Source organism: Cyprinus carpio, chromosome A12, assembly GCF_018340385.1.
Source record: "Cyprinus carpio isolate SPL01 chromosome A12, ASM1834038v1, whole genome shotgun sequence".
NCBI lineage: Eukaryota > Metazoa > Chordata > Actinopteri > Cypriniformes > Cyprinidae > Cyprinus > Cyprinus carpio.
Genome location: NC_056583.1, coordinates 16600986 through 16622389, shown reverse-complemented (window position 1 = coordinate 16622389; position 21404 = coordinate 16600986). Strand labels below are relative to the sequence as shown.

General features: G+C 37.2%; 1 protein-coding gene across 4 annotated transcripts; it reads right to left on the bottom strand.

Annotated features, from left to right (window-relative positions):
- Positions 1–4354: 4354 nt before the first annotated feature.
- Positions 4355–21404, bottom strand: LOC109099099 (nebulin-related-anchoring protein-like). Of its 4 annotated transcripts, none has more exons than XM_042767843.1 (41): positions 21175–21404; positions 20889–20983; positions 20642–20729; positions 19385–19489; positions 19187–19294; positions 18952–19056; positions 18113–18220; positions 17927–18031; positions 17736–17843; positions 17454–17561; positions 15693–15797; positions 15462–15569; positions 14763–14876; positions 14500–14598; positions 14299–14403; positions 14089–14196; positions 13897–14004; positions 13566–13763; positions 13360–13464; positions 13079–13177; positions 12880–12984; positions 12662–12769; positions 12231–12542; positions 12031–12135; positions 11163–11261; positions 10913–11017; positions 10694–10801; positions 10503–10616; positions 10191–10388; positions 9993–10097; positions 9480–9578; positions 9292–9396; positions 9003–9110; positions 8518–8829; positions 8328–8432; positions 7757–7855; positions 7564–7668; positions 7042–7149; positions 6624–6935; positions 6277–6429; positions 4355–5355 (listed from the first exon to the last, which is right to left on the bottom strand). In XM_042767843.1, exons 1-41 carry the CDS (start codon positions 21244–21246, stop codon positions 5011–5013), a joined length of 5361 nt encoding a protein of 1786 aa, XP_042623777.1. In that variant the 5' UTR covers positions 21247–21404; the 3' UTR covers positions 4355–5010. The 4 variants fall into 4 exon arrangements, with proteins under 4 accessions (XP_042623777.1, XP_042623778.1, XP_042623779.1 ...); XM_042767844.1 differs by having other exon boundaries at positions 19187–19291; XM_042767845.1 differs by lacking the exon at positions 17454–17561 and having other exon boundaries at positions 21175–21403.

Genomic DNA, 21404 nt, shown 5'->3' with positions numbered 1-21404 from the left:
TAAAAATAAATAAATAAATAAATAAAAACTGCTCACATATAAGTTTATTTAAATCCAAGCAGGTTTCTGTTGCGGTCTTGCGGTTGACTAACTGGAACTTGTTGCGAAATTTGCTTGAGGAAATCTTTCACCCTCACGCAAAATCCAAGATTGCAACTGAAAAAACAATAAACAGTAAACTGTGGGGGTAGTCATGGCCTAATGGTTAGAGAGAGGGACTTGTAACCCAAAGGTCAAGGGTTTGAGTCTCAGTACTGGCAGGGATTGTTGGTTGGGTGGAGTGAATGACCTGCAAGACCCTTGTGCAAGACACTGAACTACCAACTGCTCCCAGTGTGTTCATGGTGTGTTGGTGTGCTCACAAGAGTGTGTTCAACACTCACTGCTGTGTGTGTGCACTTGGATGGGTTAAATGCAGAGAGCACAAATTCCGAATATGGGAAATCATACTTGGCTACACGTCACATAATTTAAAAAAACTTGTAAAAGTGCACATCTCTCATATCAAACTGCCAAATCACTTTCTTTGGTTTGAATAAAGATAACCTCAGACAGAAGCCTTCAGTATAAATTTGTCTTATTTCTAGGCCAAATGTTTTGTACGTTGTAGTGGACTGCTTTAGGCTTTAGGCTACAATTATAAAACTCAAATCAATATTTCATGTCCACACATTAAATTTATTTGGTGCATGGTCATGTAATAAGCAGGAAAATGTACAGTCAGTGTGTCATTATCGCAAAAAAACAAACTCCCTCAGTTAATTATCCCCTACTTAATAAATGTTATCTGATGAAGGTTACGTGACTTTATGTAGACCCTTGTACATTGAACAAACTTTGGAAAAATTTACTAGTTTGTGATATCTGTTTTCCACAGCATTCTCTGCCAAGCCTAATGCTTCTTATTACCTCATGAGAGAATGCAATTCACCAAACCAAGCTATAACTGGACCCCAGGAGGATTCGCAGATTTATTGAAGAAAGACCTGGTTCTTGAGCCAAGAGAAATAACTCTGCAATTAGGTTCTATTTTTTGGGGGGAAGTGGGAAGTGACCCCAGTAGGCAATGTGTTGAGAATGAGTGGGATTACCTTGGATTGGTGCAACTGCAATGCACCTCCTGCTTTGCAAGAAATAGTCTCTTTAATACAGCAGCTTTAACCAAAGATTAGGTTTATCAATAAGTTTGCATTGAGGCCAATATATGATTACGCTCATGTGACTTGTTTGGACTTGTTTGCATGCTGGTTTCCCTCTCTGCAGGATCCCACAGTGGTTCTGTGAACCTGCACGTCACAAGTGGGGAACTTGGGCATTGCGGTGAGGCAGGAGCAAAAACAGGCAGCCTTCAAATTAGCTTTAAATGTCATGTCATGGAACCATGATGCAAAAGTGATGTATGTTACACGTTTTATTTATGCACATGATTAACGGCCATTACAAAGATTGGTTTTCCAATGGAACCGTGTCCAGTAAAAACTCATAAGAAAACCTCACTCTGCTGGAAACCCCAGAGGCCTGTCATAGCAACTGTTCTCGTGGATCCTGTTCTCATTTTCACACTTAGGTCACCCTGCCCTGGCACCCAGAGGCAAATCCCTGGCTCTTCCATGCTCTTATTTATTTTGTCCCTCTTGCCAAAGACCACAGAAAAAAAAGTGAGAGAAAGAGAGATAGAAGAAATGGGAGATCTGTAATGTATTACATATGACACCTTAAGGAAGAGCCAACCATGTAGACAGACAAAAGGAAGCACCGGTGGATCAAGTATATACGTTAAGTTACATCACTTTGTGGTCATTGACATCTCACACGACAGTAAATGAGTGGTTCTCAGCTGGTTTTGACAACGGTTATACTGAAAACAGCACCAAAATTCTTTAGCATAAGAAAACAGAATAGAATGCATGGAAAGCAAAAGCTGACAGAACTGTCCTTAAAGGGATAGTTCACCCAATAATGAAAATTCTGTTATCATTTACTCTTCCCTCATATTGTTCCAAACTTGTATGCGTTTCTTTCTTCTGTTGAACACAAAAAAGGAGAATGTGGGTAACAAAAAACTTGCTGGTAGCCATTGACTTCTGTAGTATATATTTTTCATACTATGGAAGTCAATGGCTATAACAGCAACTGTTTAGATATCAACATTCTAGAAAATATCTCCTTTTTTGTACAACAGAAGAAACAAACTCTTAAAGGTTTGGAACAGCAAGAGTTTTGGGGTGGCATGAGGGTGAATAAATAATGACTGAATTTTCATTTTTGGGCGAACTAGTTCAATTCACTGCATAAATTCACTGCAAAATATTATAGAATTTGACTAGACAAGCAAGATTGGTAGCATTTTCTAAATAAATGTTGTTGTTTTTTTGTTTGTTTGTTTTTTCTCGTTATCTTACCTATGCATGGCTGTATGGTAAGTAACACTTTTTTTTCACATTTAACATTGTTTTTTTCCTCACAACCCTAACAGGACAGATCTGTGACCCATTTTTTGGTCGTGACCCACTAGTTTCGAATCCCCTCTGTAAATATCACTGGTGTTGCATTACGGTTCTAAGGCAGAGAGCATGTGTTCATTTTTCCATCTACCGATCTAATTCTGACAGTTTGCACTGCAGCACAGAAGACTCAGGAATTTCCTTATTTTCCATGTGGAAAGGCCGACTCATGAAAGCCAATACACCAGTGGAATACAACTCATTAAGTTGGGCTTTCTTTATACAAGCCATGTGGCACTCTTTAGATGGACAAGGTTAACTTCAAACTGGACAGAACTGACCGGTCACAATGCCACACCTTATGTGTGTCCGTTGGTGTCCCACTCACTGGCTGTAGCATATGCACAGTGTCCAATATTTTCATTTCAAAAATGAGCTTGAAGGTACACTCGAAATTTACAACATGTGTAAACTATACTCAAAGGTTGGTGTTTCCTAAGATCTTTGGCACATTTACGTTCTTTGCAAAACCAAACTTATTACAGAGCCAAGTGGCTGCACAGGTTATGCTATGAATTTAGCAATTAATCTCCATCACAAACAATTATGAAATGTCTGTTCAAGCTAGTTCTGGTTAAGGCTTTAGTTTCAGAAGAATTTTCTAACGTTTTGAACTGTTCAAGATAATGCCAACCTTTTTCAATCAGGTTTGCATTAGCAGAATTCAGACCAGTTCTATGTATTGACGCATTCATGGGCATCATCACACTCGGGCATTAGTACAGTAGTAAGCAGCAAAAGCAATACAATTTCACTCTGAAAGGCCCAGTGAAATCCATAAATAACTTTGGACGACAAGGGAGCTTATGGATCTAAGGCTGGACACCAAATTTAGGAGAGAAATTATGTCTTCACATACAGACGATTTTATTGCCACTTTGACCACAAACCCACTGACTCATAGGCCATAGGCCATTTTTGTCTCTATAGGAAAAAAAGTCACATTACTCAATGTTTTGTCTGTCAGGCTCTCCTCTTCCTCAGCAGTGAACTTTGACTAAGGGAATGGCCACTTATTTGTCTTTGAAACACTGTGATTCCTGCTTTTATATGCATGCAAAATGTGCATTAATTGCAAAAAAAAATTGTCATAATTAGCCATCCTGTGTGTTTAATCTATACCGCTCTTAAAGAATAACTGTTAGAAACATGTATTTAGAAATCCCAGCTGTTCTAATCCTAAGAGATATGGTGTATGAAAATAATCACTTTAATTGAGCTTGAAGTTAAAATACACATGTATCATACATTATGCAAAAATCTCTTTTTATTTTGTATGCTAAAATTCAGTGGAAATAACCAGACCTATTTTTCTGTTGAGAGGGTTTTTCCACATAGATTCCCATGACCAATTCCAAAAGCCCATGTGCTCAGAGCTCAGATGTGAACTCACATCAGCCTTCACAAGTGTCTCTATGGGCTGATCATCACCAGTTCCTTCACAACAGTTGTTCAGCACCTCTGCTTTAGGCATTATGGGTCAACACTTGCATCGGAAAAGCAAGAAAACGAACATGATTTATTTCTTTAAACTGATTTTCATTATGTCCTAACAATAGTGAAGCCCCGCTGAGCAGTTCCTCCATGCTTCTACAGTGTGGTCCATCCATCCATCTATCCAACCAACCATCCATCCATCCATTCATCATCTATTGATTGATCGATCATCTATCTATCTCTCTAAGTGTCTGTCTGTCTGTCTGTCTGTCTATCCATCCGCCCATCCATCCCTGTCTGTCTGTCTGCCAAACTAGTTTGTTATGAGAAACTATAAACACAATAAAATAAAATAAAACTGTCTGTGACTGCCCTCTAGTGGGCAAGTTGAGTGACATGTTTTGTGAAGGACATTTGAAAACCAAAATAAATTTTATTTTCATTTGTCATAATTCAAACATTTACTTACAGTTCAGCTATTTAACTCTGCTAGCAGAGTTGCAGTTCTTTCTCATAATGCACAGCTTGATAGACATACATTATATCCAGTAAGTCAAATATAACTATTTCAGAACCACCAAATGCATGAGAGGAACAAATTAAATGTTATAAATTTAATCATACAGTTTACAATTGATTTTTGCTTATTATATTCCCAGCAAATAAAAAAAGAAAAAAAATATTCCAGCAAATATTTTATCTACTTTTAAAATAGTGTATAATAAAATAACACTTCTCCAAAATCATGCTCACCTCTATTCTTTACATTCACTGTCCATACTTACAGCTTTGTTCAATATCTTCTCAAAACCTTAATAATTAGAACCACATTGATTAAACCATAATAAAATGAAAATCAACTATGCTTTACAGACTGAACTTACTTTAAATATCTTTCACTTACAGTACAACCATCTTCACATTCACTTTTCACTTACATGTTTTATCTAAATATCCTTCATTGATGGATCAATCAAAAACACAGTCAGAGAACACCAGGATCTACATGATGTTCATAAATTTAATAAAAAAAAAAAAAAACAAACGTAAGGAACACAGTAATGACAGATTACATTGTTCCTGAATTTGCAGCAACTTGATCTGTGATGGCCCGGTTTTCACTCATCTGCCTTGCTGTGGATTCATCAGCATGAGACTGGCTCATAATGGATTGCTTCTTGGTGGACTGATTGGAGATAGACTGACTTGTGGTTGAGTGGGAAGCAACAGACTGTGACGTGATGGATTTTGTGGTCTTGGCCTGCTTGAATGCGGTGTGAATAGTCTTCTTCCTCTTGACATGGAGGATCTCCATCGCGTCAGGATTGACTCCTGGCTGCTGGAACTCCTTTGTGGTCTCCGTCTCTGTAGTGGATTGCTGTTGCTCCTGGAAGTCCTGCTGTCTCTGGAGCATCTGAGACAGAAGAAATGGATTATGAAGGAGAGGAAATAGAGGCAATTTGGTAATGTGGTAAAAATTTACAAATGTCAAATGTATGATAATTGCTCTGTTCCAAAACCTAGTGTACTGCATACTAAGGGAGCATTTGAAGGCACACTCCTGACTTGAAGGCCATAGCCAGCTTAATATGCCTTCTTTGTTTTAGCCAAATTCTAAAGCAGCACCGTATGTATCCAAAAGGAAAAGGAAATCCCATAATGCACTATAACGATCTCAGTGAAAAAATCAAAGATGATGAATGAGGTAAGAGAAATCACATTTAAAAATAAACTTTTGAAGTTGGTATGAAACATCATCTATTTTCTAATAGCATGTTATAGACTGGGATATTAGTATTAACTAAAACTATGAAAAACATTGATGTTAACTGAAATAAATATGAAATAAAATATAAATATTAGATTATAAGTTTAAGGTGAAGCAGTAAAATTATCTGGAAATAATTAAAAACAAAACTAGAACTAGAACTAAAATGTAAATAAAAATAAATTAAACCTAAATAGCATTTTTTTTTAAGTAATAAAAATGACAAACACATACCAAAAACATTTTACTAAAATTAAAATGAAAACTGAAAATATAAAAATGAATTCAAAATATATAAAAACTATAGATTTTTATGCTTATTAGTGAATTGTGCTGTTAGCTCAGCAACATGCTAACACCAAACTCTATTGAAATCAGTTGTGAGTCGCACCACTGGTGCGGTTTTTGTAGCTTGTAGAGTTGCTGGCTAAGTACAGTGTTCCAAATCGATCACTTATGAGGTTCCAATTGCAGTTAGGATACTAAACAAGGCAGCGTACTATAGGTATATTATATTTAGATATATTCAGATAACATATAATATTGTTATGTAGAGTTGTGACTCACCATAAGCTGTTGATACTTGGCAATAGCCTCATCAGTGGTTACTCCTTCAGCAAGGCCCAGTTCTGCTGCACGGCGGGCCATTTCTGCTTTAAGAGAGCCTGGTGGGGTCCAGCCCACACCTTTAATCCAGTTCAGATCTGATTTGTAGTTCACCTGCAACCACAGAGTAAGGCCCATTAAACCTATATATATATTTAGCAAATATTGCTACCAAGTCACTGCAATGTCGTATTTTCACATGCAAATGGCAGAGAATTTGCCACTCATTTCGTCAGACACATTAGCATAGAATGGCATCAATACAGTTTGTCATAAATCATTGAATAATCCCAAAACTCTGTTCTCACATCACTCTGCAGCTGGTAGGCTTGTTTAGCGTGTTTGACATTGAGCTGATTAGGATCACAGGTGTAGTCGTGAAAATGCTGACGATAGTTGTGGTTGCTGAGCTGAGCCTGGCTCTTCTTAGCATGCAGGAACTCAGGCTGGTCGCCATGGATCTTAAACTGAGAGCATGTCTCCTGGAACTGCTTCTTGTACTCATTGTTACTCTGGAGCTTCCCTACAGCCAGTGAGTGTCTGATCTTGGGATCATCCTCAACGCTGAGGAGGCCCACCTGCTGGCCTTTCCCTTTGACAAATGCCTCCTTGTAGTGGAACTGAGAAGGAATGATACAACATGTATTGAAATACAATTCTAAAGCTGGGTTTTACTTAAGAAAATAGTTCACAGTTTGGCAAATAAACATTCTGATTTTGACTTACATCACTGGCAATTTCTCTGGAGGCCTTGGCTGTCTGGAAGGGAATGGCGTCTAACCTGAAGTCGTAACCTGCAGACTTTACCTGCTCACCTGATTTTTTATACACTTTCTGCAAAACAAAAGAGAAAAAAGGAACATAGACGATGTACAGGATGTACACTACCATTCAAAAAATTTGAAATCTTTAATGTTATCAATGAAAACAAGGTTTTGCTACTTAATTGTTCTTTTTATTTTTATTTTTTTCTGAAGGATCATTCGGCACTGAAGACTGGAGTAACACCTTCTAAAACTGCCATCAAAAAATTAATTATATGTTTATATATATATATATATATATATTTTGCAGCCTTTAACAGTGAAGCCTTTATGAAAAGACTTCTTTCAAAATCCCTTTTTGTATTCCGTTTCGGATAAAAGCGTCTGCCAAATGAATAAATGTATATTTAAATCTTATAGATTCCAAACTTAGCATAAGAACTGAAATAGCTCGTATAAGATTACCAATCAACAGCAGACTTACATCGCTAATTTGCTGAGCGTTGATCTTTGCTCTGATGAAATCAGGATGATCTAGAGGTAATGTGCATTTATGCATAGAGTCAGAGTCTCCAGACTTATACATCCTCTGAAACAGAATAAAAGTTTTATTATTCACTTCACCCAAATAACCACTGGAAACACACACTGATGGAAGAATGCTGGGTGAAGATTACCTCACTACACTGCATGTAGCTGTTCTTTGCGTGAATGATATCAGGTGAATCAGCAACTTGAGTGAACTTCAGACTGTCAGGATGTTGCCGATACTTCTTCTACAGAAGGTAACGGTGAAGAAAAGTATATATTATAAGCCACGATTTTATTACATGGTATGATTTTATTACAGTATGCTTGCAAAATTAAGACTATAAACATGAAACCCTACATTTTATTTCAGTGTTTACTTCACGAATACAAGTGAAACAGAGTATTTAAAAAAAAAAAAAGTTATTCACTGGTAATTAGTTGGAGTGTGAAAAGTGGACATTCCATACCAGAATGGATTCAGATCTAAAATAACTAAATAGCAATTATGCTTTACTTAACATTATCCAATAGCCTGTGTGATGTCTGACCTAACTGATGTCAGCATAAAGGTGAAGTTGGTTGATTTAGGTTGGATAAGCATTTTTAAATATTGGAATAATGTGCAATGATGAACCATTCACAGTAAGACCACAAGCTTGTATTAACAAAGTAAACAGGCTCAATTTTGATTTCATGTTAAATTTAAATGCAACTTACATCACTAATGAGATCTCCAGCTTTCTTTGCAGACTCCATCTGGGGTGCACCTACTGAGTCCCAGGCCACTCCCTTCATGAAGTTCAGATCTGATTTGTATAGATTCTTTGAAAGACAAGAAGACGAGATTATAGTATTTACATTATGATGCTTTGCCTTGTCAGTTTTCTAGGATCTTACTCTTTCTCACCTGGCTCTGCAGGTCATATGCCTTTTTGGCCCACTGCACCTTTATATCATCAGGTAGGACTGTGTAAGAGTGTATGTGAGTCTTGTAATCCTGGTCGCTGGCTAAGGCCTGGGCTTTCTTGGCATGAACCAGGTTCACCATGTCTAGAGGCAGCTGGTACTGGCCACTAAAAGATGCAGCGTCTTTGCGATAATGCTGATCACTTTGCAGACGACCCATCTCTAAGCAGTGCGTTAGATGCGAGTCTTCCTGAACACTGCGAGCTCCGATGTGCTTGCCCTTCTCCAATACATGGCTATGCTTGTACTGGACCTACCAAGGTAAAAGAGGTGAATATGTGAACTGGATATTTGCGCACATGCAGGAACTGTTGGTCACCACAAACTTAGCGGTATGATTGCTTATGTATATTAATGCATGAGTTTATCAGAGCTGTTTTGGACCACAGATGTTTATGTCTGTAAATTTAGAGAGGGCATTCTTACATCACTAGCAATGTTGGTGGAGGCTTTGGCAGCCTGGAAGGGGATATCCTTCATGGTGAGTTTATAACCCTGAGCTCTTAGCGTATGCCATGACTCCTTGTATTTAACCTGAAACAAAACAGAAAATGTTCAAACTTTCTTCTCTAACATCTTGCATGCAAGTTTATTTTAATAACTTCTCCTTTAGAATATCTTTGAAATGAACTATCAACTTCAGTTTAAAATAGTGGATTTTTATGATATAGCAATATCCATATACACTAAAATAGACTTGGAAGGCTCATCTTACATCACTGAAGTTAGCAGCGTTAATCTTGGCCTGGGTGATTTCAGGTCTCTCTGCAGTCATGGTGTAGTTGTGCCTGAAGTTCTCTCCCTTTTCTTTGTACAAGCGCTAAATAACATCAGACCACAAGACATTATAATCCCTGTTTTGCTAGAAATCACAAAACACAGAAACAATATATGCCCTCCTACCTCATTAGTGATCTTGTTACTGCTTTTAGCATGCACAATATCCTGAGAATCCGTGACAGATGTGTGTTTAAACGAGTAGGGCTGCTGGCGATACTTTTTCTGTTCAGGCAAAAGAAATATATAATAAATACATATACAATGCAAATTTTAAATATACAATAACATTCAAATGTTTGGAGTCTGTAAGATTTTTGAAGCTTTTGAAAGAAGTTTCTTATGCTCACCAAGGCTGCATTTATTTTATCAAAAGTACTAAAACTGGAATATTGTGAAATATGATTGCGATTTAAAATTACTGCTTTCTTTCAGTATTCTTGGACTAATTGCAAGCTCAAAAGAACAGCATTTATTTGAAACAGAATTGTTTGTTTTGTAACAATGCAAAAGTCTTTACTTTCACTTTTGATCAATTTAACGCATCCTTGCTTTATAAATAAAAAATTAAAAAAAAAAAAACCTTACTGAGCCCAAACTGCTGGATCAATGTGTTAATATATGAAAAGCCATTCATACCTCGCTAATTAGATCTGTGGCCCGTTTGGATCCCTCAATCTGTAGGGCACCAGTGGCAATCCAGGCTGCACCACGAAGGTAGTTCAAATCAGAGCGGTAGATTTTCTGTTGCATAAATAAAATATGTTTAAGAGCTTTAAACTTTCAAGAGGCATTCTGTGAAACAGTGATTATTAGCAATACTAGTGCAGCCAGTACCTCACTCTGCAGTTCATATGCTCTCTTGGCAGCCCGCACTTTGAGGTCGTCAGGCAGTGTTGTATACTTGTGCAATGTAAGTCTGTAGTCCTGATCGCTGATCAGAGACTGAGCCTTCTTAGCATGGAGCACCTCCAACATATCCATTGGTAGATGGAACTGAGAATGCACCTTAGAAGAGTCCTTTTTGTATTGGAGCTAAGGAAATAGAAAGTTGACCAATCACTTGAACATGACCTCTCAAACTTATATTTGTGGTACTTCATTCAACTCCAAATGCTATAGCCTTGCTCAGTCTGCTGGAATACTCACATCACTCTGTATATTTGTGGCATGCACAGAGTGAGCAATGTTTATATCATCCTCTAGTCCCTTTAGCCCAATCATCTTCCCTTTTGTCTTCTCAAACTGTGCCTTGTATTTTTGCTGGAGGCAAACATTTATACAGTTAGACAGATAACCAAAATAAACTGTAGTTCATCTATTGTTTACAAAATACTCACATCACTGAGGATTTCTGCAGATGATTTGGCTGCTTGGAATGGAATAGCATCCAAGCGCAATTTGTAGCCACCATCTCTGATATTTCTCCAGGACTTTTTGTAGCATGACTATATAGAAAAGAATTCTACTTTTAGCAGTTTAATGTGGAAATTCAATTTCTGTGCATGTGTTTAATAGTTTCTGAAACAGCAACGCCAGTGTGTGTAATGGATTTTCACCTCACTGATGTTCATGGCATTGATCTTAGCCTGCACATGCTCTGGAATATCTCCAGTCAGTGTGTACTTGTGCATTTCATTCTCTCCTTTCTCTCTGTATAATCTCTGTTAACATGAAAATATGAACATAACATGTTCACAATCACATACATATGTGCAGAAATTCCTCTCTCTTTTAACAATTCCCCTCCAGTTCAATGCACAGATTCATAGAAAGAATAATTTATATATGTATAAAATGAAGATGTACATCAAGAACCAGTTTGCTGCTGATTTTGGCCTGGACCATCTCTGGTGTATCCTCAATGCTGGTAAACTTCAGAGCACTCACGTCCTGTCTGTATTTTTTCTGGAACATACACAAAGATTTATATCAACTGTCAGTGCTGGGGGATGTAGAGTGTGTTTTAAATTTACTGAACTGTCTCTTTAGTGTACGGCCCCCAAGGTCTATCATTTCAAGGACGATGTGGTTCAATCATTTCATAATACCTTTAAACAGATGTGTAATTGAAATGCTAACCACAGGCATGTGCTTCTCTATTTTAGCTGAGTTTAACATCTATACTCAAAGTAAAGTGCATCTAATAATAGTCATGGCTTCTATCCTAAAAGCAGCACTTCATGTCATAACATGTCTCTGTTTTCAATTTTTAACATTTTTTTAAACATTCAGTTTATCCCCAGGTTTAAATGTATAGAAATATTCTTAGTAAATTAGTATATAAAATAACAAAACACATTCTTCAACAAAATACTCTGTTAGCCAGAAATGCAAGATTTCTGAAGGCATAATTAGTTGAGAAAATAATTTTGAACATGGTTCTCAGCCATATTACTGAGACAAGGGTAAACTATACAAGATGCTGATGAACTGAGGAAATTCCTTCCTATTTCTACCCCTGCTAAATATAACCTATCACTTAAGCTATTTGCTATGCAAGCATTACATAACTGCTCTTCTAGTTGTTATGTATACATTTCATTTTCAGAGGGTCCTGCTGATGACCTAGAAATCTGGTGACTCCTCAAGTTACTTGATTTTAGAACTTGATAGATGAAAACCTATGATATTAAGTGTGTATAGTTGGTCATGCTCATGAGAGGTCGATCTGTACCTCGCTGGCTAAATCTGTAGCTTTTCTGGCCTGCTGGACATCAAGGGATCCGGTGGTCTCCCATCCCACCCCTTTCATCCAATTTAGGTCAGAGCGATACTTTTTCTGTGAAGAAAACAACGTTTTCATTAATATAATTCCAAACAATATGTATGCTTGTGCCTGTTTTGGCTTTACAAGTAATTAAATTGAATGCTTACATCACTCTGTAGGCCGTAGGCTTTCTTGGCCCATTCCACCTTCATATCAGTGGGCAAGAGTGTGTACTTGTGTAAGAAAGTTTTGTAGTTTTTCTCAGTGGCCAGTTGCTGGGCTTTCTTGGCATGGGTGAGGGTCAGCATATCAAGTGAGGTACTGTATTTGTTCTTGGTGTCCTCATACTCTTTCTTGTAGTTGAGGTCACTCTGGAGTTTGGTGGCCTTGGTTGAATGGGCCATCTGAGAATCATCTGACACAGTCTTGACGCCAATCATCTTCCCTTTTGTCATCTCATATTCTTGCTTGTACTTCACCTAGATATATGGAATATCAGCAATGTTACATTCAATTATTAATCACAAGACCTGAGCTTCCAGTGTCTATTTGAGTACCAAGTGAGTCATGTGCATCAGTAGGGTGTTTGGTCACTCACATAACTGGCAAGATCTCTTGTTGTTTTTGCGGCAAGAATTGAAAGTGAGTCCAAGCCTAGTTCAAAACCCTTCTCCCTCTGCTCCTCCCAACTACTCTTATATGTTTTCTGAAAATCACCAATTGAATGTGTTGATTAAAAGCAGGTTGTGGGTTGTTAGTTCAAGTGTAGGTTATTGGTGCAACAGAAGTAACAGGTTCAAGTGATTCAGTTCATACCCCACTGAGAAGCTCTGCATTAGCTTTGGCTTGCTTGAAGAGAGGCTCATCTTTGCTTATAGTGTACTGGTGCATTGTCTGTTCAGTGCCCGCTTTGTATGCCAGCTGAGGATGAGAAAAGGCAGATCAGTCTCAGACAGGACTTCAGTTAAATGTCCAGTGAGGAGAGGAATATCCAATCTGGTGGATTATATTTTACCCCACTCTGCAGCTCCTGGCTCTTCTTAGCATGTATGATGGAAGGAGTGTCTGCCACTTGTGTGAATTTCACACTGTCTGCCTTCTGGCGGTATTTTTTCTGTATAGAGGTGGAAAATGCACAGTTAGAATAAAAATGTGAAGATTACTGTCCAGGATTGTCTTCCTGTTGAAGACCAAAGAAATCTTGGTGGGTAAAGCTAGTTAAGAAGCCTATGAAAATGCTGGTGACCAGATATGAGAGTCTAATCAGTAGGGAATAAAAATGTTGTAATAACCAACCTCACTAAATTGTTCTCCTGCTTTCTTGGCTTGTTCTACATCCAGGCAGCCATCAGCCTCCCATCCGACTCCTTTCATCCAGGTCAAGTCTGATCGATACTGGTTCTGAAAGAGCCAAATCAAAAATCCATATAGCATGCATAAAGGTACACTATGTGTATCATTCTACTCTGGTCTTGCAAATAGACATGCTTTTTTTGTCTTACTTCACTCTGCAGTTGGTAGGCTTTCTTAGCTTGCTGCACTTTCATGTCATCAGGTAGGACAGTATAATCGTGTAACTTCTTTCTGTAGTCCAAATCACTGGCCAGGGCCTGAGCCTTCTTAGCATGACTCAGATTCACCATGTCCAGAGGTAGGTGGCACTTGGATTGAGTCTCCTTAGAATTCTTTTTATAAGCAACCTATAGCAAGAAATTTGATTTGTTTATTTGTTTAGGCTTAATAGTATCTGAAGAATCTGAGATTGCGCATTCATGTTAATGAGAAAAATACACTTTTGTTTAACTTAACCTAATTTTGGGTACTCAGGCTTACCTCACTGCTTAGCTTGGCCACCTGAAGGGAGTGCAGTGTTTTTGAGTCACTTACGTCCATTCCAATAGCTTTGTCTTTGTTCTTTGTGAATGCTTCCTTATACTTGATCTGTACACCCCAAGAGATCAAATCAACCCAAGGAAGCAAATTTTAATGACGTTTACATTTAAACATTGAACGTTTGATTCTTACATCACTAGCCAGGTCTCGAGAGGCTTTGGCAGCTTTGAGTGTCAGTGTGTCCAGGCCAAAGTCACATCCTTTGGATTTGTTTTTCTCCCAGTTCTCTTTGTATTTGATCTGTGAATGTCCAGACAACACATAACAACACAATCAACGCCTGTGAACTATTTATATGGACGACAAACAGTTTGGCTCTGGAATGTGTGAGTATAGGCTTACATCACTGGTGAGTTCTGCATTGGCTTTGGCCTTTTTAAATTCTGGTGTATCTTGAGATGATGTGTACTGCGTCTTTGTCTTCTCATAGTTGGCTTTGTAGTTCAGCTTCAATGAGAGATTATATGTGATACGTTATATGATATAAGATAAGTTATATTAAATTCACTTGAACACTCAATGACAAGGACAATTTATGCTTACATTGCTGAGCTGATGTGCATTGATTCTAGCTTGCACAATTTCAGGGGTGTCTGTAACCTGGCTGAATTTCAGCTTGTCGATATGCTGTCTGTAGTTTTTCTGTGTGGGGAAAAAGGACATCCGTTTAGATTAGCTTGCATGTTTACAAAATGAAGCTAATTTGTAAGGCTAAGGCAGCACTATTCAAGTAAATCAGCATGGCACAACATGGAATAGCCAATACATGAAGTTTAAGTTTATAGTCACAAGAATGATAGACTTACATCTTTGAGCGGCTCCAGTTTCTTCTGTGACTGATAGGATGGAGTGATGGTGGCTGGATAGTTGTACTCACTCTGCACATGCTTATCCTGCTCATATTCTGATTTGTAGGCAATCTGAAATCAGGTGGTATTAGAGAATATGTAAACAATATGAATTATGCCTAAAATTCGAAAAATCTAAAATTATGAAAGCATACACTGGGGTTGGTAAGATTTTATTAAACGTTTTTGAATGAAATCTCTTATGCTCACCAAGGCTGCATTTATTTGATGAAAATACAGTAATATTGTGAATTACAATTTAAAATAACTGTTTTCTATTTTAATATATTTTTAAAATGCATTTTGTTCCTGTGATGGCAGAGCTCTTTTTTTTTTCAGAACTCTTTGATGGATAGATTTTTTTAGGAAAATGACTTTTTTTCAGAACTATTTGAAGGTTTGAAAAGATACAATTTATTTTAATTTTGTAAACATTTTTAAACAATTTAATGTGGCCTTGCTGAATTACTGACCCCAATTTATTTTATTTTTTTTGTAATGTATCTAAAAATCTTTGTCTATATTTCAAAACTGGACAAATGCTTATTCTATTATCATATGAATTCTACAAATTTAATGCAATTAAACATGAACAAAAATCAAAACTAAAAATTAAGTATAAGAGGTAATATGTTCAGAAAATGGCTTTTGTCTTACATCACTGGCAAGCTTTCTGACATTCATGGCATGCATGGTCTTCTTGTCTATGCCACCGCCCTCATAGTGCCCCTTCATGTGATTGGTGTACTTCTCCTTGTATTTATTCTGCAAACACAAACAGAGTGAATGATTGCACACAAGTGCCCAGCACAGCAACACCTTAAATATAGTGTATGCTGTCATTCTTTGTATATACAGTAGTAGTCATATCACTGATGGGGCACTCACATCACTGGTATACTTGGCGATCTTTGACACATTCTTGAACTGTGGTGTCTCACAGTAGTTAATGCTGTGGCCTTTGGTGGTCTCATGGTCCTTCTTGTATTCAACCTGTATGACGGGAGGATGTCTGTGTCACGTAGGCAATGATGTTATAGAATTTTAAGCCTCTATCACTCTATCACTGCTCTGCATACAGAAAACCATGTGCCCTTTTGACATTTGCTTGTAAATCAGGGTAGGATGAGGATGCGGTATTGTTTATGGCATCATCAGCTATACGCTGTGGCATATAGATCTACTGGTCAAGTGAGAGGGTAAAAATAGAATGATTATGTGGCCCCTGGGCTTATGTGTGGTCTTTGTTATATCTGTGGGTGGCTGGGATGTGGAGAATGCAGGCGTAGAGACGTTATGTCTGACTGAGCAGATGACATCCCAGATGATCCCAAAATGCACTCAGGAAGTCATGTTACAAATCTTCAGCTACCTAAACAATGCTGTTTCTAAATTTGTTTAACGGGCAAAAGTAAATAAGAGTCTCTTACAATTAAAATGCCCTCTATCTGTTCTTCTGTGCCTGATGTAGGCAATGGACCAATGGCATAAATCGCTCACCCCGCTCACAAACTTGTTGATTTTGCGAGAGGGGGATGAGAAAAAGGTGTTCTAACACAAGAATACCAGAAAGAGCTCAGTCTACTGTACAAGATCTCTGATCTGTCAGGATGAATTCCTGTGACATGAGAGAACAAACACAATCAGTCATTTAGACAGTCAGTGTGTCTAAATATGTCCTTTTGATGCCTCTAGAGTGACAACACTGGATTCTTGGTGGGAGTCATGGGAGAAAATGTACAAATTCCACTTTGTGATGACAGGCCAAGGTGAGAAAACATTAACTGGGATCAGTGTTATTTTGGTATTATTTATATACTACTATAGATTTTTATTCATATTTTGAATTTGCTTGTATTTTTCTTTTTTCTTTTTTTATTAAATTAAAATTTTGTTAAATTTTTAGTCATTTAAAACAAAATTACTAAATATTTAACTAAAATGTCATTTTGTCATTTTTACTATTTTTTACGTTTCATTTATTTTTATTTCAGTTTTAGTTTTTATATATTTCCAGTTAGTAATTATAGTGCTTTAACTTAAACTTATTTCAGTTAATTGCAAAGGCATATGTATATATTTTTAATGTAATATTTATATTTTGTTTCATTTAAGATTTTTATTTAACTTAATAGTTTAATAGTTTTAGTTAAAGGTAATAATTTTTTATTTCACTGAACCTTTATTTAACCTACTTTAAAGTGACCATATGTCACTTCACTTTTTAACCAGGCAAGTCATTAAGAACAGGAGAGTTGGCAGGAAAGTTAATGTCTCCTGAAAGACATGCAAACATACGTTAATATCATTGAGATAATATTGTAGCTTTTGTAAATATTTTGAATTACATTTTATTTTTATATTTTCTGCTTTCGTGTTAATTTTAGTGAAAGTTGTTGTGTTTTTGTCATTTTTATTAGTTTTTTATGTCTATGTCTATATAGTTTTTATTAATTATTATTTCAGTTTTAGTTAAGTATATCAAGTTAAACAAAATACAAAAAAATGTACGGTTTTCATTTAAGATTTAGTTTAGTTTACTATAACCCTGAACCCTGAATTGGACAGAACTGGTGTAATTCCCACTGTGAAAAGTGGAACATCTAAAATGACAGACCACTTCAGCAGTGATGATGCAGTGATACTCACATCACTGGCTATGTCATGGGCTTTCTTAGCCATCTGGTATCCCGGGGTAATCATAGCAGGGAAGCTGCCCTTGCCCTTTTCCTGTTCATATTTCTCAGTATAGGCATGCTAAAGGAATTAGAGACAAAGCAAACTCTGCAGAACCGGCATCAGTGCTGGCTGTGCCCTTAATCTCCTACTCGTATTTCTGTTGATATTTCACCTCCACAAAACAACACCAGCTTACAACTGCCATGCACATGCAGCTGACACATTGGGACACTTATACATTTGGACACTTACACTGCTGGCCATCTCGCCTGCTTTTTTGGCCACCTGGTATCCAGGAGTGAAGTGGGCAGGAAAACTGCCTTTGCCCCTCTGCTGTTCATATTCCTCAGTGTAAACATACTGTTTTTATGGAAGGAGGTGCAAAACTAAGACATATGGACAATATTCAGCCACAAAGAATTTTCAAAATTCTGTTCACTTACATCACTGACAATCTTCCCTTGATTTTTAGCTAGAAGTACATCAGGAGCATCCGTCACAGTGGTGTACTTTGACATTCGTTCTTCGTGGCCTTTTTTATACTGCACCTGAATAAAAAAGAAAGGAATAATCAACTTTAAATCTGGTAGGACAGAAAATGGACTTGTTGCAACTAAGACTATACTTACATTGCTAGCCAGTGAATTGGCTTTCTTTGCCATTTCATATCCTGGTGTGATCATAGCTGGAAAACTACCCTTTCCTTTAGACTGCTCATATTCTTCTGTGTATTTCACCTTTGAATACACATATAACACCACAGATAAGAAACACAATCTGTGCAATAAATAAACACATAAACAGGGGTAAGAGGAAGGTCACCAGATGACTCTGTGTGACCATATGTCCTGGACATGTCCTGGCTGGGAAATTGTAATTGCCTAAAATGTCCTGGTTTTGGCTTTTGGTCACGATTGGTTGATTATGTGCAATGCATGCACATTATTGGTGGAACTTCTTTTCAGTTATTACCTTCAGCAGGGATGAAAACAATAGGAAAACAAAGCCAAAACCCAGATATTTTTGGCAATTTAGAAATCCCAGCCAGAACATGTCGGGGGACAAAGAGGACGTATGGTCACCCTACTCAATGCACCCTACTCAGTCGCTTCTATATTGAGCTTCAGAGGCCAGGGTATGGAAATTGTGAGAAAATTAAGCACAAAAACTTGAGGAAGTGTCACACAACAGGACAAAGCAATACTGATACGTTCAACTTTCACACTAAAGTTTATGGAACTCATTATTAAAATGTTACGTTTTAAAATAATATAATAAAATTTTATATTTACTATACTATACTAATCTGCTATACTATAATATAAAAAATACTTGTGGTCAACAGTTAGAAATATGACAGTTTTATATGAGAGTATACTATATCAGAAAAAGTATAAAGATTCTTGGATTTTTAAAACCATGCATGCCATTTCAGTCTGAAAGGTTACTTTGGAAAATATATCCTTACATCACTGGCCAGTGAGACTCCAGCCTTGGCATGTAACATCTCAGGTGTGTCAGCTGAAGAGGTAAACTGTGTCACGCGAGATTCATGGCCTCGTTTATATTCCACCTGCAGCCCAAATTACCACGTCAGGTCACTCTTTGTAATAAATCATCATAATTTATCCATTTACTGGCGTAGCAAAATAGCAAGAACCTCATTTTTAATTTGTCCATTGAGTCTGAATCAGATAACTCACGTCACTAATGGTCTTCTGTGCCTGGGTCACACGAACAATTTCCTGGCTGGTAACGCTGCCCGAGTAAATTGATTGTTGGCCTACAAATTCAGTTTGGTAACCTTGCTGCTTAGAAAGATTAAAAACAGTCACATGTTAATAAAACAGTCCACAGCTAAACTTAATGGATTTTTGGTACTATTTCTTTTGGCTCCTCACCTGACTGGCAAGCTGGCTGGCCTTACGAGCGTGCTCGATTTCCTTTGATCTCATGTCACAGTGGAAAGAAGACATGAAACGCTCCCCTTCTTCTCGATACTTATTCTAAAATCCACAGAGATAGAATAAGAGAAATGATAGTGAGCTTCCTATTAGCAGAATAGTTCATTACAATGTGTTAATGACTGACTCTGAAATTCCCTTTCTGTGATTCCTGATGTATGAAGAATGATGGAATATCACATACTATAAAAAGTCACATTCAAAGACATGCAACATCAGTGATGCTATTGGGTGCTATTTTTCCACACTGTCTTTAGGTAATTTTTCAGGGAAGAAATGAAATTATACACGTGAAATGTACATATGGCGGTCTGCATTCTGTCAGTCTGCATGAAGGCCACTCTAGAGCCCACTGACAGACAGGGGCAGGTGGGGGTCCCACTCAGAGTGATTCAGAGAAAGGGAGGGAGCGAAAGGACGCAAGAAAAGAAGAGAGGTGGGCCATGTTCATGTGGTATAAATTTAAACAGCAAATACATAAAGAAGGCCAGAGAAGTATCATGTCACACCACAGAAATAACTGGAGAGATGCAGTTCTCATTCCAAATCACCGAGTCACCAGGGCCTTTGAGCGCTCCTACCGTAAAAACAGACCTTTAACCCAGTTCATACAGGGAGTATTACAAACAAAATGCCCCATATTCAATTCTTTAAATACTTTTGCTTGTAAATCAGTTAGCAATAAAACAGTAAATACACTGACCACCACTAGTTCAGCAGCAGGCTGCCTAAAAAGTGTTCTTGAATCTGGAAGATTTTTTTAAGAAGAAGATTTCTATATCAGTTATTTTAAAATATTTTACTTTCTGCATACCTGTGTTTGAAAGCAGTTCATGAGCTCAAAATACCTAAACAAAAGTATTTTTAAACTAACAAGATCATTTCAACTGAGTAAACTGACAGGATATATTAATCTCAGATCTTATTATATTATATATTTATTTATTTGGTAAGAAGCCATGTACTTAAAGTGGTGTAATGTACAGTCAACTGGTCAGAACTTCACACTTGTAAATACTCTATCAAATAATGTTACAGAAAACCAAAATATGACTATGAATTTTTATCATATTATTTTTTTATAGCCTCAGCTATTAAAAAGGGTGTACTTAGTTTCATTACTATAGTACTTTGCCAGATGTACAGTACGTTTGGTTGTATTTTGTGGTGTCTGTGACATAAACAAAACCTCACCTCACTGGCTGCCTCAGATTGCTTCTTGGCATTGATGTTGACAGGGGTCTCATAAACACTTGTGAAAGTGTTGTTCTTTGGATTATGCCTATGAGATATAAGAGAAATAATTAAATATTTAACACATTTAATGACCAAACTATGCAGTAGATACAAATTATGCCTTTAGTCATGAAGTAATGGAAAATAATGCTGAATTATTAAAACACTGACCCTTAACTCTTACTAAAATTACTCAAAAACTTACACTTTGCAGTATGGCCTTTTCTGATGACTAACAAAATTATTGGCTGTCAGTACCATTTTACAGACCTCACAGTGAAAACATGCTTTGTGCCAATTCTGAAAGAGAAAAAGAGACACATGCAGAGTGTGAGAAAATGAAAATGCATATTTTAAAAATAACTGATTCCCTGAAATCTGTCCAGCTTAATTGGTTCAAAGTAGTTTTGCTTACATCATAGAAAATGTATGACTATCTAAGGACTATCATTTTAATTTGTAAGTTCTTTGAGACACGTCATAAAACTTACCTGACCAATAAGATTGATCTTCTCCGCTGGGTACAACACAAACCCACACCTGGCACACTTTTGAACATTCATATTTGTATCAAATAAAAATGGCAGCTCCAGAGAGAAATAAAAACAACTTGTACGAATAGTCAGTATAGGAAAGTACGGTCTCCCAGACAGTCTCTTGTTCCCAATTGTGTCTCAGTCTCTGTCCTGTGTTAAACTTAGCTCTGCTCTCTCTGAGACCC

Bases quoted from the DNA above. Each gene is read 5' to 3' on its own strand.
- LOC109099099 (XM_042767843.1), bottom strand. From the start codon at position 21,246: ATGAATGTTCAAAAGTGTGCCAGGTGTGGGTTTGTGTTGTACCCAGCG. The intron at 15,570-15,692 runs GTGAGTGCCCCA...TTGTGTTTGCAG, and splicing joins TCGCCAAGTATACCAGTGAT to AATAAATACAAGGAGAAGTA. The intron at 14,404-14,499 runs GTAAGCATAAAT...CTCTCATTGAAG, and splicing joins ATGCACATCAGCTCAGCAAT to CTGAACTACAAAGCCAACTA.